The following is an 18,381-nucleotide window of genomic DNA, read 5'->3' on the forward strand; positions in this document are numbered from 1 at the left end:
TAGCCACGTAGTGATACGCCTCACCTGATTTCAATTCCATTGACTGAAGTGGAACTGAATATCAGGCAGTTTGTGTAACAAGCAGTCGATGTGATACCATCCTTAGGGCTACAGTCGAAGAGGCAGTGGTGTAGTGGGATTGTCAATGGACTGTAATGCAGAGACCCAGGGTAATTCGCTGGGGACCCAGGTTCAAAGCCATGACAGATGGTAGAATTTTGATTCAATCCAGATTTGCAATTAAAAGTCTAGTAATGGCCATGGAACCATTGTTGATTGCTGCAAAAACGCATCTGGTTCACTAATGTCTTTTAGGGAAGGAAATCTGCTGTCCCTACCTGGTCCGGCTTACAATTGGCTCCAGACCCACAGCAATATGGTTGATTCTTAATTGCCCTCTGAAATAGCCTAGCAAGTCACTCAGTTGTATTAGACTTCTAAAAACAAATCAATAAGAAATGAATCTGGATGGACGACCCAGCATTGACCTAGGCATTGGAAATGACAATAACAAACTCAGCCCTATCGATCCTGCAAAGTCCTCTTTACTAACATCAGGGGGCTTGTGCCAAAATTGGGAGAGCTGTCTTACAGACCAGTCAAGCAACAAGCTAACATAGTCATACTCACGGAATCATACTTTATAGTAAATGTCCCAGGCACCACCATCACCATCCCTGGGTATGCCCTATCCCAGTGACAGGACAGACCCAGCTGAGGTGTTCATAGAAGTTTATACATGTTCCAATAAATCCTACAGTGCAGAAGGAGGCCATTCAGCCCATTGAGTCTGCACTAACCATCCGAAAGAGCAGCCTACCTTATTCTCCTCCCCCGCCCAACCCCGGGAACCCACTTAACCTATCCATCTTTGGACATTAAGGGGAAATTCAGCATGGCCAATCCACCTAACCTTTACATCTTTGGATAGCACAGTTATCTACAGTCGGGAAGGAGTTGCTCTGGGAGTCCTCAACATTGACTCTGAACCTGAAGAAGTCTCATGGCATCAGGTCAAACATGGGAAAAGAAACCTTCTGCTGATTACCACATACCATATCCCCTCAGCTGTTGAATCAGCTCTTCCATGTTGGACACCACTTGGAGAAAGCACCGAGGATGGCAAGGATACAGAATGTTCTCTGGGTAGGAGACTACAATGTCCCCCATTACCAAAAGTGGCCGGAAGCAACACTACAGACCGGGCTGGCCGAGTCCTGAAGGACATAATTGCTAGACTGAGTCTGCAGTAAGTTGTGAGGGACGCAACGTGAGGGAAAAACATCCTCATCAACCTGCATACCACAGTTGCATTTGTCCATGACTATATTGGGATGCATGACCACTCTATCAATACCACCAAGCCAAGGGATCAACCCTGGTTCAATGAAAAATGCAAGAGAGCATGCTAGGGGTATCAATAGCCATATCTAAAAAGAAGGTGTCAACCTGTGAAGCTACAACACAGGTCTACTTGCACAACCGAACAACATAATCAGCAAGTGACTGGCAGAGCTAAGTGATCCCACAACCAACAGATCAGGTCTAAGCTTTGTAGTCCTGCCACATTTAGCTGTGAATGGTGGTGACAATTAAACAACTCACTGGAGGAGGAGGCTCCACAAATACCCCCATCCCCAATGACGGGGGAATCCCAGCACACCAGTGCAAAAGATAAAGCTGAAACATTTGCAATAATCTTCAGCCAGAAGTGCTAAGTGGATATTCCATCTTGGCTTCCTCCTGAGTTCCCCAGCATCACAGGTATCAATATTCAGCCAATTTGATTCACTCCACGTGATAGCAAGAAACAGCTGAAGGTACTAGTACTGAAAAGGTTATGGATCCTGACAATATTCTGATAATAGTACTGAAGATTTGTACTCAAGAACTTGTTGCACTTCTAGCCAGCGCTGTTCCAGTACAGCTACAACACTGGCATCTATTCAGCAGTGTGGAAAATTTCCGAGACATGTCCTGTACACAAGAAACAGGACAAATCCCATTTAGTGAATTACCGGCCATCAATTTACTCTTGATCATCAGTAAAGTGATTGAAAGGGGCCATCAACAGTGCTATCAAGCTGCATTTACTCAGCAATAACCTTTTCATTAACACTTTCCGCCAGGGTCAATTAGCTCCTGATCTCATTACAGCCTTGAGCAGCACGGTAGCACAAGTGGATAGCACTGTGGCTTCACAGCGCCAGGGTCCCAGGTTCGATTCCCCGCTGGGTCATTGTCTGTGTGGAGTCTGCACGTTCTCCCCGTGTCTGCATGGGTTTCCTCCGGGTGCTCCGGTTTTCTCCCACAGTCCAACGACGTGCAGGTTAGGTGGATTGGCTATGATAAATTGCTGTTAGTGACCAAAAAGGTTAGGAGGGGTTATTGGGTTACAGGGATAGGGTGGAAGTGAGGGCTTAAGTGGGTCGGTGCAGACTCAATGGGCCAAATGGCCTCCTTCTGCACTGTATGTTCTATGTTCTTGGTTCAAACATAGACAAAAGAGCTTAACTCCAGAGATGAGGTGAGAATGACTGCCTTTGACAGTAAGGCAGAATTTGACTCAGTGTGGAATGAGAGAGCCACAGCAAAACTGGAGTGGGGGGGAAAACTCTCTGCTGGTTGGAGTCATGCCTAGCAAAAAGCAAGATGGTCATGGTTGCTGGAGATCAACTTAGCTTCAGGAGTTCCTTAGGGTAGTGTCCTAGGCCTAACCATCTTCAGCTGCTTCATCAATGACCTTCCTTCCAACATAAGGTCAGAAGTGTTTGCTGATGATTGCAAAATGTTCAGCACCATTTGTGACTCCTCAGATACATGTCCAAATGGACAGTGGCAAGTAAAATCTGTGGCACTCAGGTGCCAGGCAATGATCAAATCCAAAAAGAGAGAGTCAAACCATTGCCTCTTGACATTAATTGGCATTACCCATTATCTCCACCATCAACATCCTGGGGGTTACCATTGACCAGAAACTGAACTGGGCTAGCCATAGAAATACTGTGGCTACAGGAGCATGTCAGAGATTAGGAATCTTGTGGTTGGTAACTCACCTACTGACTCCCCAAAACTATCCACTCCCCAATACTCTTCATTTGCCTGGATGAGTGTAACTCCAACAACACTCAAGAAGATTGACACCTTCCAGGATAATGCAGCCCATTTGACAGCCACCCCTTCCACAGACAATCAATCCCTCCACCAGCTACGCACAGTAGCAGCAGCGTGTGTAATGTACAAGATGCAATGCAGGAGCTCAGCAATGTTCCTTAGACAGCATCTTCAACCTTCAAAATCCACAATTGCTGCCATCTAGAAGGACAGGGCAGCAGACACCACTCTTGGAAGTTCCTCTCCAAACCACCCAGCATCTTGACTTGGAAATGTATTGCCATTCCTTCACTGTCACTGGGTCAAAATCCTGGAACTCCCTCCCTAACAGCACTGTGGGTGGTACAGAGGCTCGCACTGCTGCCTCACAGCACCAGGGCCCCGGTTTAATTCCGACCTTGGGTAACTGTCTATATGGGGTCTGCACATTTTCGCCATGTCAGCGTGGATTTCCTGCGGTGCACCGGTTTCCTCCCACAGTCCAAAATTGTGCAGGTTAGGTGCGGGTTAGAATTGACCATGCTAAATTGTCCCACAGTGTCCACAGATGTGCAGGTTGATTGGGGTTTCGAGGATAGGGTGGATAGTGGGCCTAGGTGGGGAGTGGGTTCTGTTCTAATGCCATATGGACTGCGGTGGTTCAAGAAGGTGGCTCACCACCACCTTATCAAGGGGCATTTAGGGATGGGCAATAAGTGTTGGCCGAGTCAGCGCAATGCCCACATTCCATGAATGAATTTTAAGAAGTTTTGACCCTACTTCTCTTCGGAGTGAATCCAAGAATAATAGATAACTGTGATTGCGTTGAGAAGACAACAGGCCATTCAAAAAGCAGTAACACCTCCATCTCTGAGACCTGCAGTCTGAGAAAGTCTCACTTAATCTGGATTTGTACTGAGTTGACTGATCTTGGCCAGGGCAACATTTGGATGTCACAAGTGGCTACATAGCCCTTTGAAGTTGGCTGAGATTTCCCACCAGGTGGGACTGTTGGTCTTCAAATTTCTCTTTGATCTCCACATTTCTAACAGCATTTTGCTTCACAAATTAAAGTTTTAATTTGGCTTAGAGTGCGCATAAATGACGAAGCCCATTCAATTGTAATCTTGTGGGTTTTATGTTTTGGATGCAGTTTTCCCCAAATGTTTACAGGTCTCCAGCCAATAACAACATTTGCCCATACATTACTTCATAATAAAAGACTGACTTGTTTACTAGCTCAAAGAAGAGTTTTCTTGTTCTCCCAGGCCAAGTAGATCCTGTTGGTTGATTTGAATGTTACAAAAAACTTTACTTATTTTAACAGTTATTTTTTAAATAAATGCGTAGCTACATGTTCTTTTAACTTTTGCTCCAAAGGCTAACAAGACAGAAAGATTTACAATGAAACTATGCTTCAGGTTTATGTATCAAAAAGTAATACCTTTGTGATTATTGAAGGGTCACCTCCATCTTATAATTTAATTAAAATTTGTTTTTTGTATCATTGCATTGTAAAAGATGTTACTTTATTTATACAATGATCTTTGTGAAACTGGGTTGATTCCAAGGTTTTTTGCAAATTACCAAAGAGAACAGTTGCTGTTCCTTGAAGCCTTGGGTAGAAAAACGGCAATTTCTGTTCTATTTTTCCAATATGTGTATTATGTTGTCCAAATGTAAAACAATCATTCTGATAATGACAAAACACATATGAAAACCATGTTGTACATTAGAACTTCGCAGGAAATAGTACCTACCTTCAGAATGTCCCCATTATCTTCATCTTCAGCATGGATGTGATAGATAGAGGTGCCTTTGTCAATATTGTCAGCAACATCCACAGAGGCTAAGAAAGTTATTAACATTTTTTAGACATACATTGGCAATAGATGTAAATCTTTGCTTCAATCAAGTATCAAAATGATCAACTTTGAACTGCCTCATCCACACTAAAGTTAGCAATGAAGATCACCTGTGCATATGCACAGTAGACTTTATTCAGCTTTTATTCAAAACATTATAAGATTAAAATGGCATTTTATGACATAGCAACATCGACATCATAAACTCTGGGTTGAATATTACTTTGTGATGCCAATCCAATCTTGAGGGAGAATATTGACACTGTAAAAAAGTACAGTCACCAGAGTCCCATAGGCTGTTTTCCTCTTTGAGGGGGAGAGCTGACGTGGTGATTTAACCTAAGGATCACCACACCTCAGGCCAGGGGCAAGATTGAGAAGGCGGGCTTTCATGAATAAACTCAGCCAATATGGAAATTGAACTCATGCTGTTGGCTTCTCTGTGTCCTGAACCAGCTGTCCAGCAAACTGAGCTAAATCTGCTCCCATTGGCAGTGTAGAGAACAACAGATGTTGAGGGCAACTGCAGATATTATTTTTGTTCATAATCTTTATGAGTGTCACAAATAGGCTGACATTACCACTGCAATGAAGTTACTGTGAAAATCCCCTCGTCGACACACTCTGGCGCCTGTTCGGGTACACAGAGGGAGAATTCAGAATGTGCAATTCACCTAACAGCACTTCGTTCGGGACTTGTGGCAGGAAACCGGAGCACCCGAAGGAAACCCACACAGACATGGGGAGAAAGTGCAGACTCCGCACAGACAGTGACCAAAGCGGGAATCGAACCCAGGACCCCACTGTGCTACCGTGTTATACATCCCTCTCTCCATCTCCTCTTTGAAAGCCTCTGGTCACTCTCTTCACCCCTACCATCGTGGTAATTAGAACCGGGAAAAGGGACATGATAAGCCAGCCTATTTCCCTCCCCTAACTCACGGTCTGCACAGATCCAACAAACTAACAGGTAAAGGAATCTGTTCACTTGCGCAAAAGGCCTGCTGATGCCCTCTTTGGTGCGTGAGAACTCAGTAGTGGCCACCTCTCCTTCCCATTATGCCTCAGACCTATATTTAATTTAGACTTCCAAGTTCAAGAACAGAAAATTACTCATCGCTTCTGAACCTTTGGAACAATTCTGTCCCCCATAAATGTTCCTTGCCTCTTCAGGCATGCTGTAGCATTGTTGGACCTACTCCCAACAATGACAGGCTCTGCTTTCAGGCAAGGTGCTTCCCTTGATTAACTAATAACTCCTGACCAAGGGAAATGGGTTAGCATCATCATGCCGTATTCTAACCAGCAGTTAAATGTCTCACCCCAACCCTTACTGGAACTTTTAAAATAAAATTTAGCCCCTTTATGTAGCAAGATGGGTTTATGTGATGAGTGTATTTTCTTTGTTAATATTATTACTAGTAGCAGCATGTAAAGGGTTAACACACCAAGCAGTTTGTCAGCAGAAGCTTTCAACTCAAAATAGATAGTTTTCTGGGAAAATAGATCTCTTTCGCAAGAAGTAAGTATGGTTCAGCTGACACAGTGGCGATCTACGGTGTTAATGAGTATATCATCCCAAGAGAGACTATTAGTCATTAATGTATTCACTGGAATATTCACTAGATTCCTCGGGTAAGAGGGCTGCCATTTGTGAAGAACTTGAGTTTGTCAGGGCTGTATTCTCCAGAGTTTCAAAGAATAAGAAGTGAACTCATTGAAACGTATGAATGTTTGGAGGGCCCTCTGTCACCCCTCCCACCCTAGGCCTATTGGGAGCAGAAAGATAGGCTTGTAAATTAGGCTGGAGACTAGATCTTCTGGGGCCTGACCTTCCCCAGCGGTTTGCATGGAACTTTGTTGGGGGCAGTCCCTGGTCCACCCAAACAGGGCCACTCATTTCAGAAAGATTGTGATGGAAGCGGTGCTTGGTCTGAGAGCTTCTTCACCCTCAACAGAAGTTGGTAGGTTAGGTACGTAGGAGTCAGCACAGCCAATTGGCATTTGGGGTTCCCATTATGTCCAAGCCTGGAATGTGGACAACATCCACAAACATCCAGCCCTGGCATCCTACTCCAGAATTCTTTGGCAGTTGGGTGATTAAGAGGTGTTCTTGTTGATGGTGCCACCTTCTGGTTAGCAGCTCCCACATGCCACCCAATATTTCATATACCTTGGCAGGGTCGGTGTCAAAGGTCATTGATAGCCAATGGTTTTTCATGTAATTAAACCTGTGCCAATAAAACAGCCAAATTACACACATCTAATCTGCACTTGCTTTGCAGCATAAATTTGGTTGTAAAATTATTTCTATTGCCTATTTCATGTGTTATGATATGGCAGGTATTAATTGCTGGGCAAAGAGAAACTTGATCAAGCTGTCACATTTTTTGTATTTTATTACAAGAAGGTATATGCACTGAAGTCAGAAGTGAAGATTCCATTTCTACCTTTTTGGACACTTCAAATATTGAATTAAAACATTTATTAATTTATTAAGAAAAGAAAATTCTGACACACAAGATTACAGTTACACAGTTGCATTTAGTCTTACAGCATTTCGTAAAGGATTTCTACTTAGCTAGATTCACAAATAAATATCCTCTTCCAGCCAACAGTCCCTGTAGATTTGAATCTGTAAAATTCCAGGAATATTACCATAAGGCACTCATTATTGTTGTAGGGGAGATATATCACAGGGCTTCTCTCTCCCTCTCACTCAACAATTGAAATCCAAGGCTTGTAATAAAAAATGCTTTCTGGAACAACAGACACTTCCCTGTGGGTGGCGAGTAGCTGCTTACTTCTCCAGTCTGTCCAAGCACAACACTCCCTTCAAGATATCACATGGCCACTTCCCCTAACACGTATTTCAATCTTTCTTTAAATATAATCTTTCTCTTTCATCTTTAAGCCCAGTGTTCTTAACTTTTCTTTGTAAATTACCTTTCCCAGAATACAAAAATCTTCCATGTTGTCTTCATGACCACTATTTTTGGAAACATTACCAGTTTTAAACCTTCCTTTCATTTCTCGTTAGAAATTCACCAAGTAAACACAAACAAAACCTTCTCTATCTCCTCATGCAAATTTCCATCCAAGTTATTTACTTATCCATCTTAGCTTTGCTCATTTCCACTTCAAAATGCTTGCCTTTACACTTAACCCTTTGATAAGTTAAACCTTGCCGTATTCCGTTTAATAACTCAGTTACACACACAGACAAACCTACTCGCAGCCCTTCACAGACCTGATTCCCAAAATCTGCAGCAATATTGGAAAAATGGGTATTTCTTTAAACATTTGGAACTCTTTTAAAATTAAAAAAAAATCCACCTGTTCCGGCGACAAACTTTGGATCTTCACATTTGGGAGGCTCATTGACATTCTGAATTAAAACTCTCAGAAACTTTGTGTCGCTGTAATTGCTTGTTGCGAGTTCGACTTGCAGAACATGAGTGGCCATGGTTTCAAGTTCAAAGTTAAACACTTTTAGTGTTGTGATGTGACCAGTATCTAACATAAAGACAGATATATACAACACTTAAGTCTAGAACAAGTACAGGGTTAAAGAAACAGGCACTACAAGTGACACACTGCTCAGGAAAGGTCCTAGATTCTCTGTGAATTTAAGTACAATGAAAGCACAAACCAGAAAAGATCATTTGTGCAGTGAAATATTTCTTTTTCCTAGACCGTGTAAAGATTGCCCCATCAATAATCTGACCGATATAATTTTAAAGTTTTCTTTCTGCTGACTACTGGTGCAATGACCATGAAACATCAACAACAACTTGTATTCATACAGCTCCTTTAACATAGCAAAGCATTTCAAGGGTGCCTCAGAGATACATTATCAATCAAAATCCGATGCAGAACCATCCAAGGAGTTGTCAGGACAGCTGACCAAAAGCTTGGTCAAAGAAATAAGGGAGAAGAGAGGATTAGAGAGCCTGTGGCCTTGGGAACTGGAGGCCTGGCTGCCAGTGATGGAACTATGAGCAGTCCAACATAGGAGTGGAGGTGATGGTGAAGGGGTGCAGTCATCAACTACACGAACTGCCAAAGAGACCATATTGCTGCATTTAGGGGTGGGCAGGCATTGGAACCAAGTGCAGTGATGGCAGATTTAGCATCATGACAGTTCCCCAGACACAAATGTCAGTTTACTCCTGGGTTACTGCTAATTTTGCACTAATTCTTTTTAGGTGTGTCCAGCTGATGTCTGGAAGAAGTGAGGCATTATTCTTAGGTTAGAATAAGGGTCTGTCAGTGAATTTTCTAAATTTGTGCATGGAAATTGTTCTTTGTTCTTTAGGGTTTTTCAGTACAGGCTTGGAGGGCCGAGAGGCCTATTCCTGTATTGTTCTTTGTTCTTTGAAATGTGCGAATTACTGGGTGTTAATCTCATTGGAGGCCATTAACAGTCAAAGCACATTGCAGAAGTGTTTTTGAACAGGATATTCACCTACATTCAGACAAGTCTCTTTTTGAACTAAATAGGTAACTGGCAAATATTTTGATGACATTCAAAAGCGGGCGCGATTTAATGCGCAAAAAATGAGATCCATTTTGGGCGTCTATCTAGGTGCTGCACGAACACCGAGAATAGCCCCACTACTGTACAGCCGTTCATCTAGTTGAATAAAACAGTGTTGGATCTTCTCCTGTGTTCGACGTCTGTTTCTAACTTATCTGCATCACGTGCAGTCCACATCGAACCAACCTGCCTAACACATTACACACCACAATAAAATAACGTCCCTGAGTATCATTCTCCAAAAGCATAATTAAAGCCTTCAAGCTGATGAATTCCTGGTGTTGAGCAGAAAAATACATCTGTGGCAATCTTGATTGCATCCTTGATTCCAGAAATTGGAAGGTGTTATTGATGTCTCGCACTTGATGTGGAAAGAAGCTGGCTGCATAACCGCTTTAGGGATACGGTGATCTTCACAGCCACCTCTGGAGATGGGCCAGTCACTCTTACATAGTTGAGCAAATGCAGAGTCTCCAGGAGAACTGGAACTATTAAATGTACTGCTGCTCTGTACAACCTTCCTTCACTCTCTTACCAGCGCCTCCCATTTTTCTCAATCTCAATGCCTTCCTTACAGTCTGTCTCCCTTGTGTTTGAGGCAGAAAGACAAACCTCAGCAGAATGTCCACGTTCCAGTAATATCAAGACGGCAATCTTTTGATGGGGTGCAGGAGCTCTCGAAAATCATTCTCTTAGTTTGGATCAGTGCAATGGAAGCCAAAGGTGCTGGGCGTGATCGAATAGCCTCGTTGCGTCCGACCCAGTGATGTGACGAGGCTGTTAAATCTCGCAAGATTTGCAATGTTCGGAATACCTAGCGTTATCTCACGAGACGTCGCGATTAGGCTAATTTAAATATGCCGGTGCCTGATTCTCCTGAGGCCTGGGAATGAACGCCCGTGCCTGGAAAACCTCGCCATGGTGCTGTTTGGCATTGGTCCAGACAAATGTGGCCCAGGAGCAACAGCACCTGAGGGGGTGGTTCCCAGGGCTTTGCAAGCCCCGGGTGGTCAGGTTTTCGGAATGGTAGTACCCGAGCAGTCGTGTAGGCACCCAGGCACCCTGGCACTGCTGGGATTGCAGGGGCACTATCAGGTTGCCAGGCTGGTAGTGTCAAGGTACCAAGGTGCCAGGTTGCTCATGCCAGGAATTGGGCCTGGGCATGCCCTGCCCTTAAGAGGAGGGATAGGGGGGACTCAAGGACCCCTCGGAGATAGGTCGGTACAGTCGGGGGGGGGGGGTTAGGGAGGGTGATCTGGAGGCTGCGGTGTGGTGTCCGAGGTGGGTCAAGAGATCAGAGCAGCAGTTAAAAATGGCGGCCCAACTCTTCCTCATCAGTGTAGAAAATGAAGTAAGTGCAGCCTTGGTGGGACGTTCCTAGCCGAGGCCAAAAAAAACAAGAGTCCCGTTTAGTATATTCAGCTGAGGGTCGACACTATACTGATCTGACTAGTGACCTTGTAGTAGCCTGACCAGACTTACTAGCTACCGCATGGTGTTTGTGCTTGCTAGCTCGTGCACTCTGACTGTCTCAGTAGCTGGGTCACGAGAGAGCGGGCAACCTAGTGCCCTCTGGCTTTATAGTGGTAGTGTCCTGTCTGGTGATTGGCTGTGCTGTGTTGTATGTTTACTGGTCATCCTATGTGTCAATCACTGCCTGTCTGCATCTCATTATATACATGAGTGGATATTATGACAGTGTGTTCGCCCTCATATTTGCTGTTTCCCGTTATACATCGAATTACATCGCTTTCTTGCATACATTACTATAGCAGAGCTCTACAGTGAGCCAAAAGGGGCAAATATATAAGATTTCCTCTATCCTTAATTTAAATGTCCCGAAAACAAGTTCAACATGAACAATGGTCAAAAGGTTAGTTGCTACGATAAATTTAGGCAGTCTGGAGGTGGTCATTCTCGGAACAGTCGACGGCGAACCTCTGGCTTTTTCATCTTGACACTGACAGGAACCTCTGGCGTTGTCATCGTCCCACTGATGTCAGCGGTGGTTGGTTTAACCGGCATTGACATGGGAACAGGAGGTTGTCTCTGCCCCGGATGAGAGGGGGTGGTATTGACTTCCTCAGTGATGGAGAGGTCACCGGAAATTCCTGACTTGGTAAAGCTGAACCTGAATTCTCAACAGGCTCCAATTTTAGCGGATCTGTTTTCCCAGCCAGTAACTTGTCAGCATGTATCCTCCAGATAATGTCAACTGAGGTCTGGACAGTGTAAAAGGCAGTTTGCAAGGACTGTGGCAGGAACCCACTTCTCCCCTGGGGAGTAATTCCTTACGTTCATGTTGTTCCGCATATACTTGTCGATGTTGTTGCACAATCTCCTTGGCTTTTGGAGGTTCTCGAAGATCAAGTACAGAACGTAGCTGCCTTTTCATCGTGCGTAATGCAGGAGAGGTCTTGGTCGTGGCATGTGTGGTGTTACGATATTCCAGAAAGGATTTGTTAAGGTGTTGGATAAGCAAACCTTGTTCTTTGGCTGTTTTCAAAGCATATTTCATGGTTTGGACAAAGCGTTCTGTTGATCCATTCGTGGCCGGTTGATATGGCACGGATGGAATGTTTTCTTGTAGGACGTTTTCAAATTCCTGCAAGACAAATTGTGGTCCGTTGTTGCCCACCAGCTATTTTGGAAATCCAAAGCGACTAAACATTTCTCCTGGCTTCTCAATAGTCTTGTCAGATGAGGTAGATGACATCACGGCTGTAGTATTATCATAATGACCAGCATCACTGCTTTATATAGTTGCCTATGCAGGTCCCTCTCGTGGCTATTCATGGTACTACATTAACCCTTGTAATGCTGATAGTGAGCTCTGGCCACTTGGCGGGAGCGTCAACAGTTGCTAAAAACATGCGTCCTTTGAAAGGACCTGCAAAATCCACTTGCACACGTTGCCAAGCCTCTTCAGGCCACTCCCATTGTTACAGCGGTGCTAAGCGTGGCAAGTTTCTTAACTTTGCACAGGAAGAACATGTTCTAGCTTTTTCTTTAGTTTCCGCATCAAGTCCAGGCTACCAGAAATATCCTCTCGCTATTTCCTCCACACGTACAACTCCGCAGTGGCCCTCGTGTAGCTTCTCGAACACCCGTTTCCTCAATGGTGGCGGAATAATCACTTTGAGCCTTCGTAGGCGCCACCCTGACAGAACTGACAGCTCCATTCTCCTGCAGTGGCAGAGTTTCTGGCTACGTGTTAACGTTGAAGTATTTCCTTGTAAAACAATGTCTATTAACTTCTGAGAGCACAGGGCCATTCCGAGTGTGTTTTCTTGCTTGCATAAAGTGACTGGTGTGTTGTCTATTTTGTTAAAGTAGAAAATATTCCCTTTCGAGCAGTCTGAATATCTGACATGTAATAACAATCTTGAAAGCCCATCTGTGTTACTATGTAAACTAGACTAGCGGTATTTAATAGTGTATGTATATGCAGACAGGAGCAATGCCTATCTTTCCACCCTACCAGCCTTTCCCCTGTTTGAAATAATGAAAACAGGCAGAAGTCCCCCCTCCAAAAAATTCAGTGTAAGCCATTCGCAGCTCCTCCCCAAGGGAACAGCAAATCTCTGTAGAAACCTGCTCGATATGTACGAGACGGAGACGATGAGCTACATACTCTAAACAAAGATCTAATAATCTAAAAGTTAAACAAAGGCAAAATTATTAAATCAGTTTCAGATATGGAATAAATTCTATTGATGAGGCAAAGTATTTAACAAATTAACCAATAATTACTCACGTGAGCTGATATCAAATCCATCAACTGCATCTAACATGAGGGTGACTTGAGGATTAGTCACATCTAAAATGTCATCTTTAGCCATTGCTACCACTGTCCCAATAGGTTGATTTTCAAGCACTGATGCTGGATCGACGTCAAATATTATTTTAGCCTTTTTCTCTTGAACACCTTAAAGAAGTACATATCGCACTTAGAAAACAAAATACAAAATAAATTCCTTTCAAGCACCTACCATAGCATGGAGTACGACTTACTTTGATAAATAATCAGGACTATAAAAATTATCGAGTGGCGATGCAGAGAAAACATCTTAAAATATTCCCAAGAGAACAAGCACTCTTGATACTGATGGCCAGAAGGTGATTGTACTGTGACGGTCTAACAAACATTTAGTTGCTATGTTGGGCAGGATCGTTTCTAGAGATGGAGATGAAAGGTTAGGAAGGCGTTTTTCTATTTGTACAGGGAATGTACACAGAGTTGCAGGTAGCTGGCATCGCACAACAGCAACACAGTTTGCACAGTAATAACATCGATGTCTGTTAACTCGAGTGTCTCAAGGAATATTGTGAAACTTTTAAGTTAGTTAACCCACCGAAGAAAAGACATGAGTTACATCAATGGCACAAAGGTCAATTTGTGAAAGGAATGTTTTGAAAGATAGCCTTGACAATTAATCCAAAAGGCTAGGAGTAGCTTTTTATGTTTTGAAGACCTGGCTTATATTGTGCTGAGCTCCCAAATGCATTATTCTGTCTGAAGGTAATTAACATAAAGAGGATTGGTGGGGGAGGGAGGAGGGGGGAGGGGGGGGACCAGTACCATGGTGACAGGGAGGCAGTGCCAAGGTGCCCAGGGACGTGCCAGGGTACCACCCCGCCCTGTCACCAACCACCCGGGGATTTCAACTCCCCTGTGAGATCCCTGAAGTGTCATTATGGCTGGTCTCACCCAGCGAGAGCGCGAGCAGGATCCAGATCACGTCGTGCCGCGAGATTCTGTTGAATCCCGCGAGACATTTTGATCATCGCAAATCTCGATGCAGGCCTCTCATTGCATTCAGCAGCCTCGTCCTGTCACCAAGCCGGGTGCAACAAGGCGATTGAAACACACCCTTACAATACAAAGAAATTCAATTAAGATGCATTAACGGCAGCACGGTAGCACAGTGGTTAGCACGGTTGCTTCACAGCTGCAGAGTCCCAGGTTTGATTCCCGGCTTGGGTCACTGTCTGTGTGGAGTCTGCACGTTCTCCCTGTGTCTGCGTGGGTTTCGTCCGTGTGCTCCAGTTTCCTCCCACAAGTCCCAAAAGACGGGCGTGATTCTCCGTGAATCGGCGCAATGGCCCGAACCTGGCGCCCAAAACGGCGCGAATCACTCCGGCGTCGGGCCAACGAAACATCGCGAATTCTCCGGCCGGGAATGGGCTAGTAGCGACGTGACGCCATTCACAACGGCGTCACCTGTCACGGATGCATGCGGTGTCACTGCTCAAAAGAACCCCCCCCCCCCCCGGAGACCCGGCAAAATGGCCACCCGCCGCTCAGCGCCAAGTGAGGCCCCCCACTGCCTGCCTCCCTTTCCCCCTTCCCCATCCCCCTTCCCCCATATCCCCGTTCCCCCATATCCTCCCTTTCCCCATATCCCTCCTTCCCCATAACCCCCCTTCCCCATATCCCCCTTCACCCATATCCCCCCATATCCCTCCTTCCCCATATCTCCCTTGCCCCATATCTCCCCTTCCCCCATATCCCCGTTCCACCATATCCCCTTCCCCATATCACCCTTCCCCATACCCCCCTCCCCCATATCCACCCTCCCCCATATCCCCATATACCCTTTCCCCATATCCCCCCTTCCCCATATCCCTGTTCCCTGATATCACCCCTTCCCCCATATCCCCCCTTCCCCCATATCCCCCCTTCCCACATTTCCCCCATATCCCCCCTCCCCCATATCCCCCATATCCCGTACCCCCATATCCCCCCTACCCCCATATCCCCCTGCCCCCTTCCCCCATATCCCCCCTTCCCCCATAATCCCCTTCCCCCATATCCCATGACGGGCAGCGCCAGAGGAGGGATATGGGGGAGGGGGGGGTATGGGGGAAGGGGGGGCAGACCCGGCCCATCAGGCATATGACACCCCCAGGATGTTCCAGAGCGGCCACGAGCCAGGGTCAGACCCAGAGCACCAGGCGGATGCCGCCCCCAGGACGTTCCAGGGCGGCTATGAGCCAGGGACAGACCCGGAGAAACAGGTGGATGCCGCCCAACTCTAGTGCGAGTGTGGCAACGCCGGCGGGCCACACCCAGCGACGAGGAGGGCAGGCACAGCAACCGGCCCCCGTCGCAGCTGACCGAAGACACGGACGCACAGGACACGGACGCACAGGACCCTAACACACAGGACACTGATGCACAGGACCCTAACACACAGGACCCTAACACACAGGACACTGACGCACAGGACCCTAACACACAGGACACTGACGCACAGGACACTGACACACAGGACACTGACGCACAGGACACTGACACACAGGACACTGACACACAGGACCCTAACACACAGGACACTGACGCACAGGACACTGACGCACAGGGCCCTAACACACAGGACACTGACGCACAGGACACTGACGCACAGGACACTGACGCACAGGACACTGACGCACAGGACACTGACGCACAGGACACTGACGCACAGGACACTGACGCACAGGACACTGACGCACAGGACCCTAACACACAGCACACTGACGCACAGGACACTGATACACAGGACACTGACGCACAGGACACTGACGCACAGGACACTGACACACAGGACCCTAACACACAGCACACCGATGCCCAGGACACTGACGCACAGGACACTGACACACAGGACCCTAACACACAAGACACTGACGCACAGGACACTGACGCACAGGGCCCTAACACACAGGACACTGACGCACAGGACACTGACGCACAGGACACTGACACACAGGGCCCTAACACACAGGACACTGACGCACAGGACACTGACGCACAGGACACTGACGCACAGGACACTGACACACAGGACCCTGACGCACAGGACCCTGACGCACAGGACCCTGACGCACAGGACACTGACGCACAGGACACTGACGCACAGGACCCTGACACACAGGACACTGACACACAGGACACTGACACACAGGACACTGACACACAGGACCCTAACACACAGGACACTGACGCACAGGACACTGACGCACAGGGCCCTAACACACAGGACACTGACGCACAGGACACTGACGCACAGGACACTGACACACAGGACCCTAACACACAGCACACTGACGCACAGGACAGTGACGCACAGGACACTGACGCACAGGACCCTGACACACAGGACCCTGACACACAGGACCCTGACACGCAGGACCCTGACACACAGGGCCCTGACACACAGGACACTGACACACAGGGCCCTAACACACAGGACACTGACGCACAGGACACTGACGCACAGGACACTGACGCACAGGACACTGACACACAGGACCCTAACGCACAGGACACTGACGCACAGGACACTGACGCACAGGACCCTAACACACAGGACACTGACACACAGGACACTGACACACAGGACACTGACGCACAGGACACTGACACACAGGACCCTAACGCACAGGACACTGACGCACAGGACACTGACGCACAGGACCCTAACACACAGGACACTGACACACAGGACACTGACACACAGGACACTGACACACAGGACCCTAACACACAGGACCCTGACGCACAGGACACTGACGCACAGGGCCCTAACACACGGGACACTGACGCACAGGACACTGACGCACAGGACACTGACGCACAGGGCCCTAACACACAGGACACTGACGCACAGGACACTGACGCACAGGACACTGACGCACAGGACACTGACACACAGGACCCTAACACACAGCACACTGACGCACAGGACACTGATACACAGGACACTGACGCACAGGACACTGACGCACAGGACACTGACACACAGGACCCTAACACACAGCACACCGATGCCCAGGACACTGACGCACAGGACACTGACACACAGGACCCTAACACACAAGACACTGACGCACAGGACACTGACGCACAGGGCCCTAACACATAGGACACTGATGCACAGGACACTGACGCACAGGACACTGACGCACAGGACACTGACGCACAGGACACTGACACACAGGACCCTAACACACAGCACACTGATGCACAGGACACTGACACACAGGACCCTAACACACAGGACCCTAACACACAGCACACTGACGCACAGGACACTAACACACAGCACACTGACGCACAGGACACTGACACACAGGACCCTAACACACAAGACACTGACGCACAGGACACTGACACACAGGACCCTAACACACAGGACCCTGACACACAGGACCCTGACGCACAGGACACTGACGCACAGGACACTGACACACAGGACACTGACGCACAGGACCCTGACACACAGGACCCTGACACACAGGACCCTAACGCACAGGACATTGACGCACAGGACACTGACGCACGGGACACTGACGCACAGGACACTGACGCACAGGACCCTAACACGCAGGACCCTAACACGCAGGACCCTAACACGCAGGACCCTGACACGCAGGACCCTGACACGCAGGACCCTGACGCGCAGGACCCTGACGCGCAGGACCCTGACGCGCAGGACCCTGACGCGCAGGACCCTGACGCGCAGGACCCTGACGCGCAGGACCCTGACGCGCAGGACCCGCAGGACCCTGACGCGCAGGACCCTGACGCGCAGGACCCTGACGCGCAGGACCCTGACGCGCAGGACACCGACGCGCAGGACACCGACGCGCAGGACACCGACGCGCAGGACACCGACGCGCAGGACACCGACGCGCAGGACACCGACACGCAGGACCCTAACACGCAGGACCCTAACACGCAGGACCCTAACACGCAGGACCCTAACACGCAGGACACCGACGCCCAGGCACTGCCGCACACGACACGCACACACAGGGGACGGATGGACAGGAATCACCACTCCAGGGCACCCCGGACTTCATGTCGGATGAGGAGCACGCCATTACGTCACTGCT

The 18,381-nt window shown here is 47.5% G+C and overlaps 1 protein-coding gene across 1 annotated transcript in view; it reads right to left on the reverse strand.

Annotated features, from left to right (window-relative positions):
* Window positions 1–18,381, reverse strand: part of LOC140387800 (DE-cadherin-like) — a 78,126-nt gene that overhangs the window by 10,089 nt on the left and 49,656 nt on the right. Inside the window, exons 3-5 of the mRNA XM_072470927.1 lie at window positions 13,256–13,426; window positions 8,295–8,474; window positions 4,854–4,942 (exon numbers count right to left, since the gene is read on the reverse strand). Coding sequence (XP_072327028.1) covers window positions 4,854–4,942; window positions 8,295–8,474; window positions 13,256–13,426 — 440 coding nt within the window. The remainder of the gene's footprint in view (window positions 1–4,853; window positions 4,943–8,294; window positions 8,475–13,255; window positions 13,427–18,381) is intronic.

This window comes from Scyliorhinus torazame, chromosome 13 (assembly GCF_047496885.1).
Source record: "Scyliorhinus torazame isolate Kashiwa2021f chromosome 13, sScyTor2.1, whole genome shotgun sequence".
Classification (NCBI taxonomy): domain Eukaryota; kingdom Metazoa; phylum Chordata; class Chondrichthyes; order Carcharhiniformes; family Scyliorhinidae; genus Scyliorhinus; species Scyliorhinus torazame.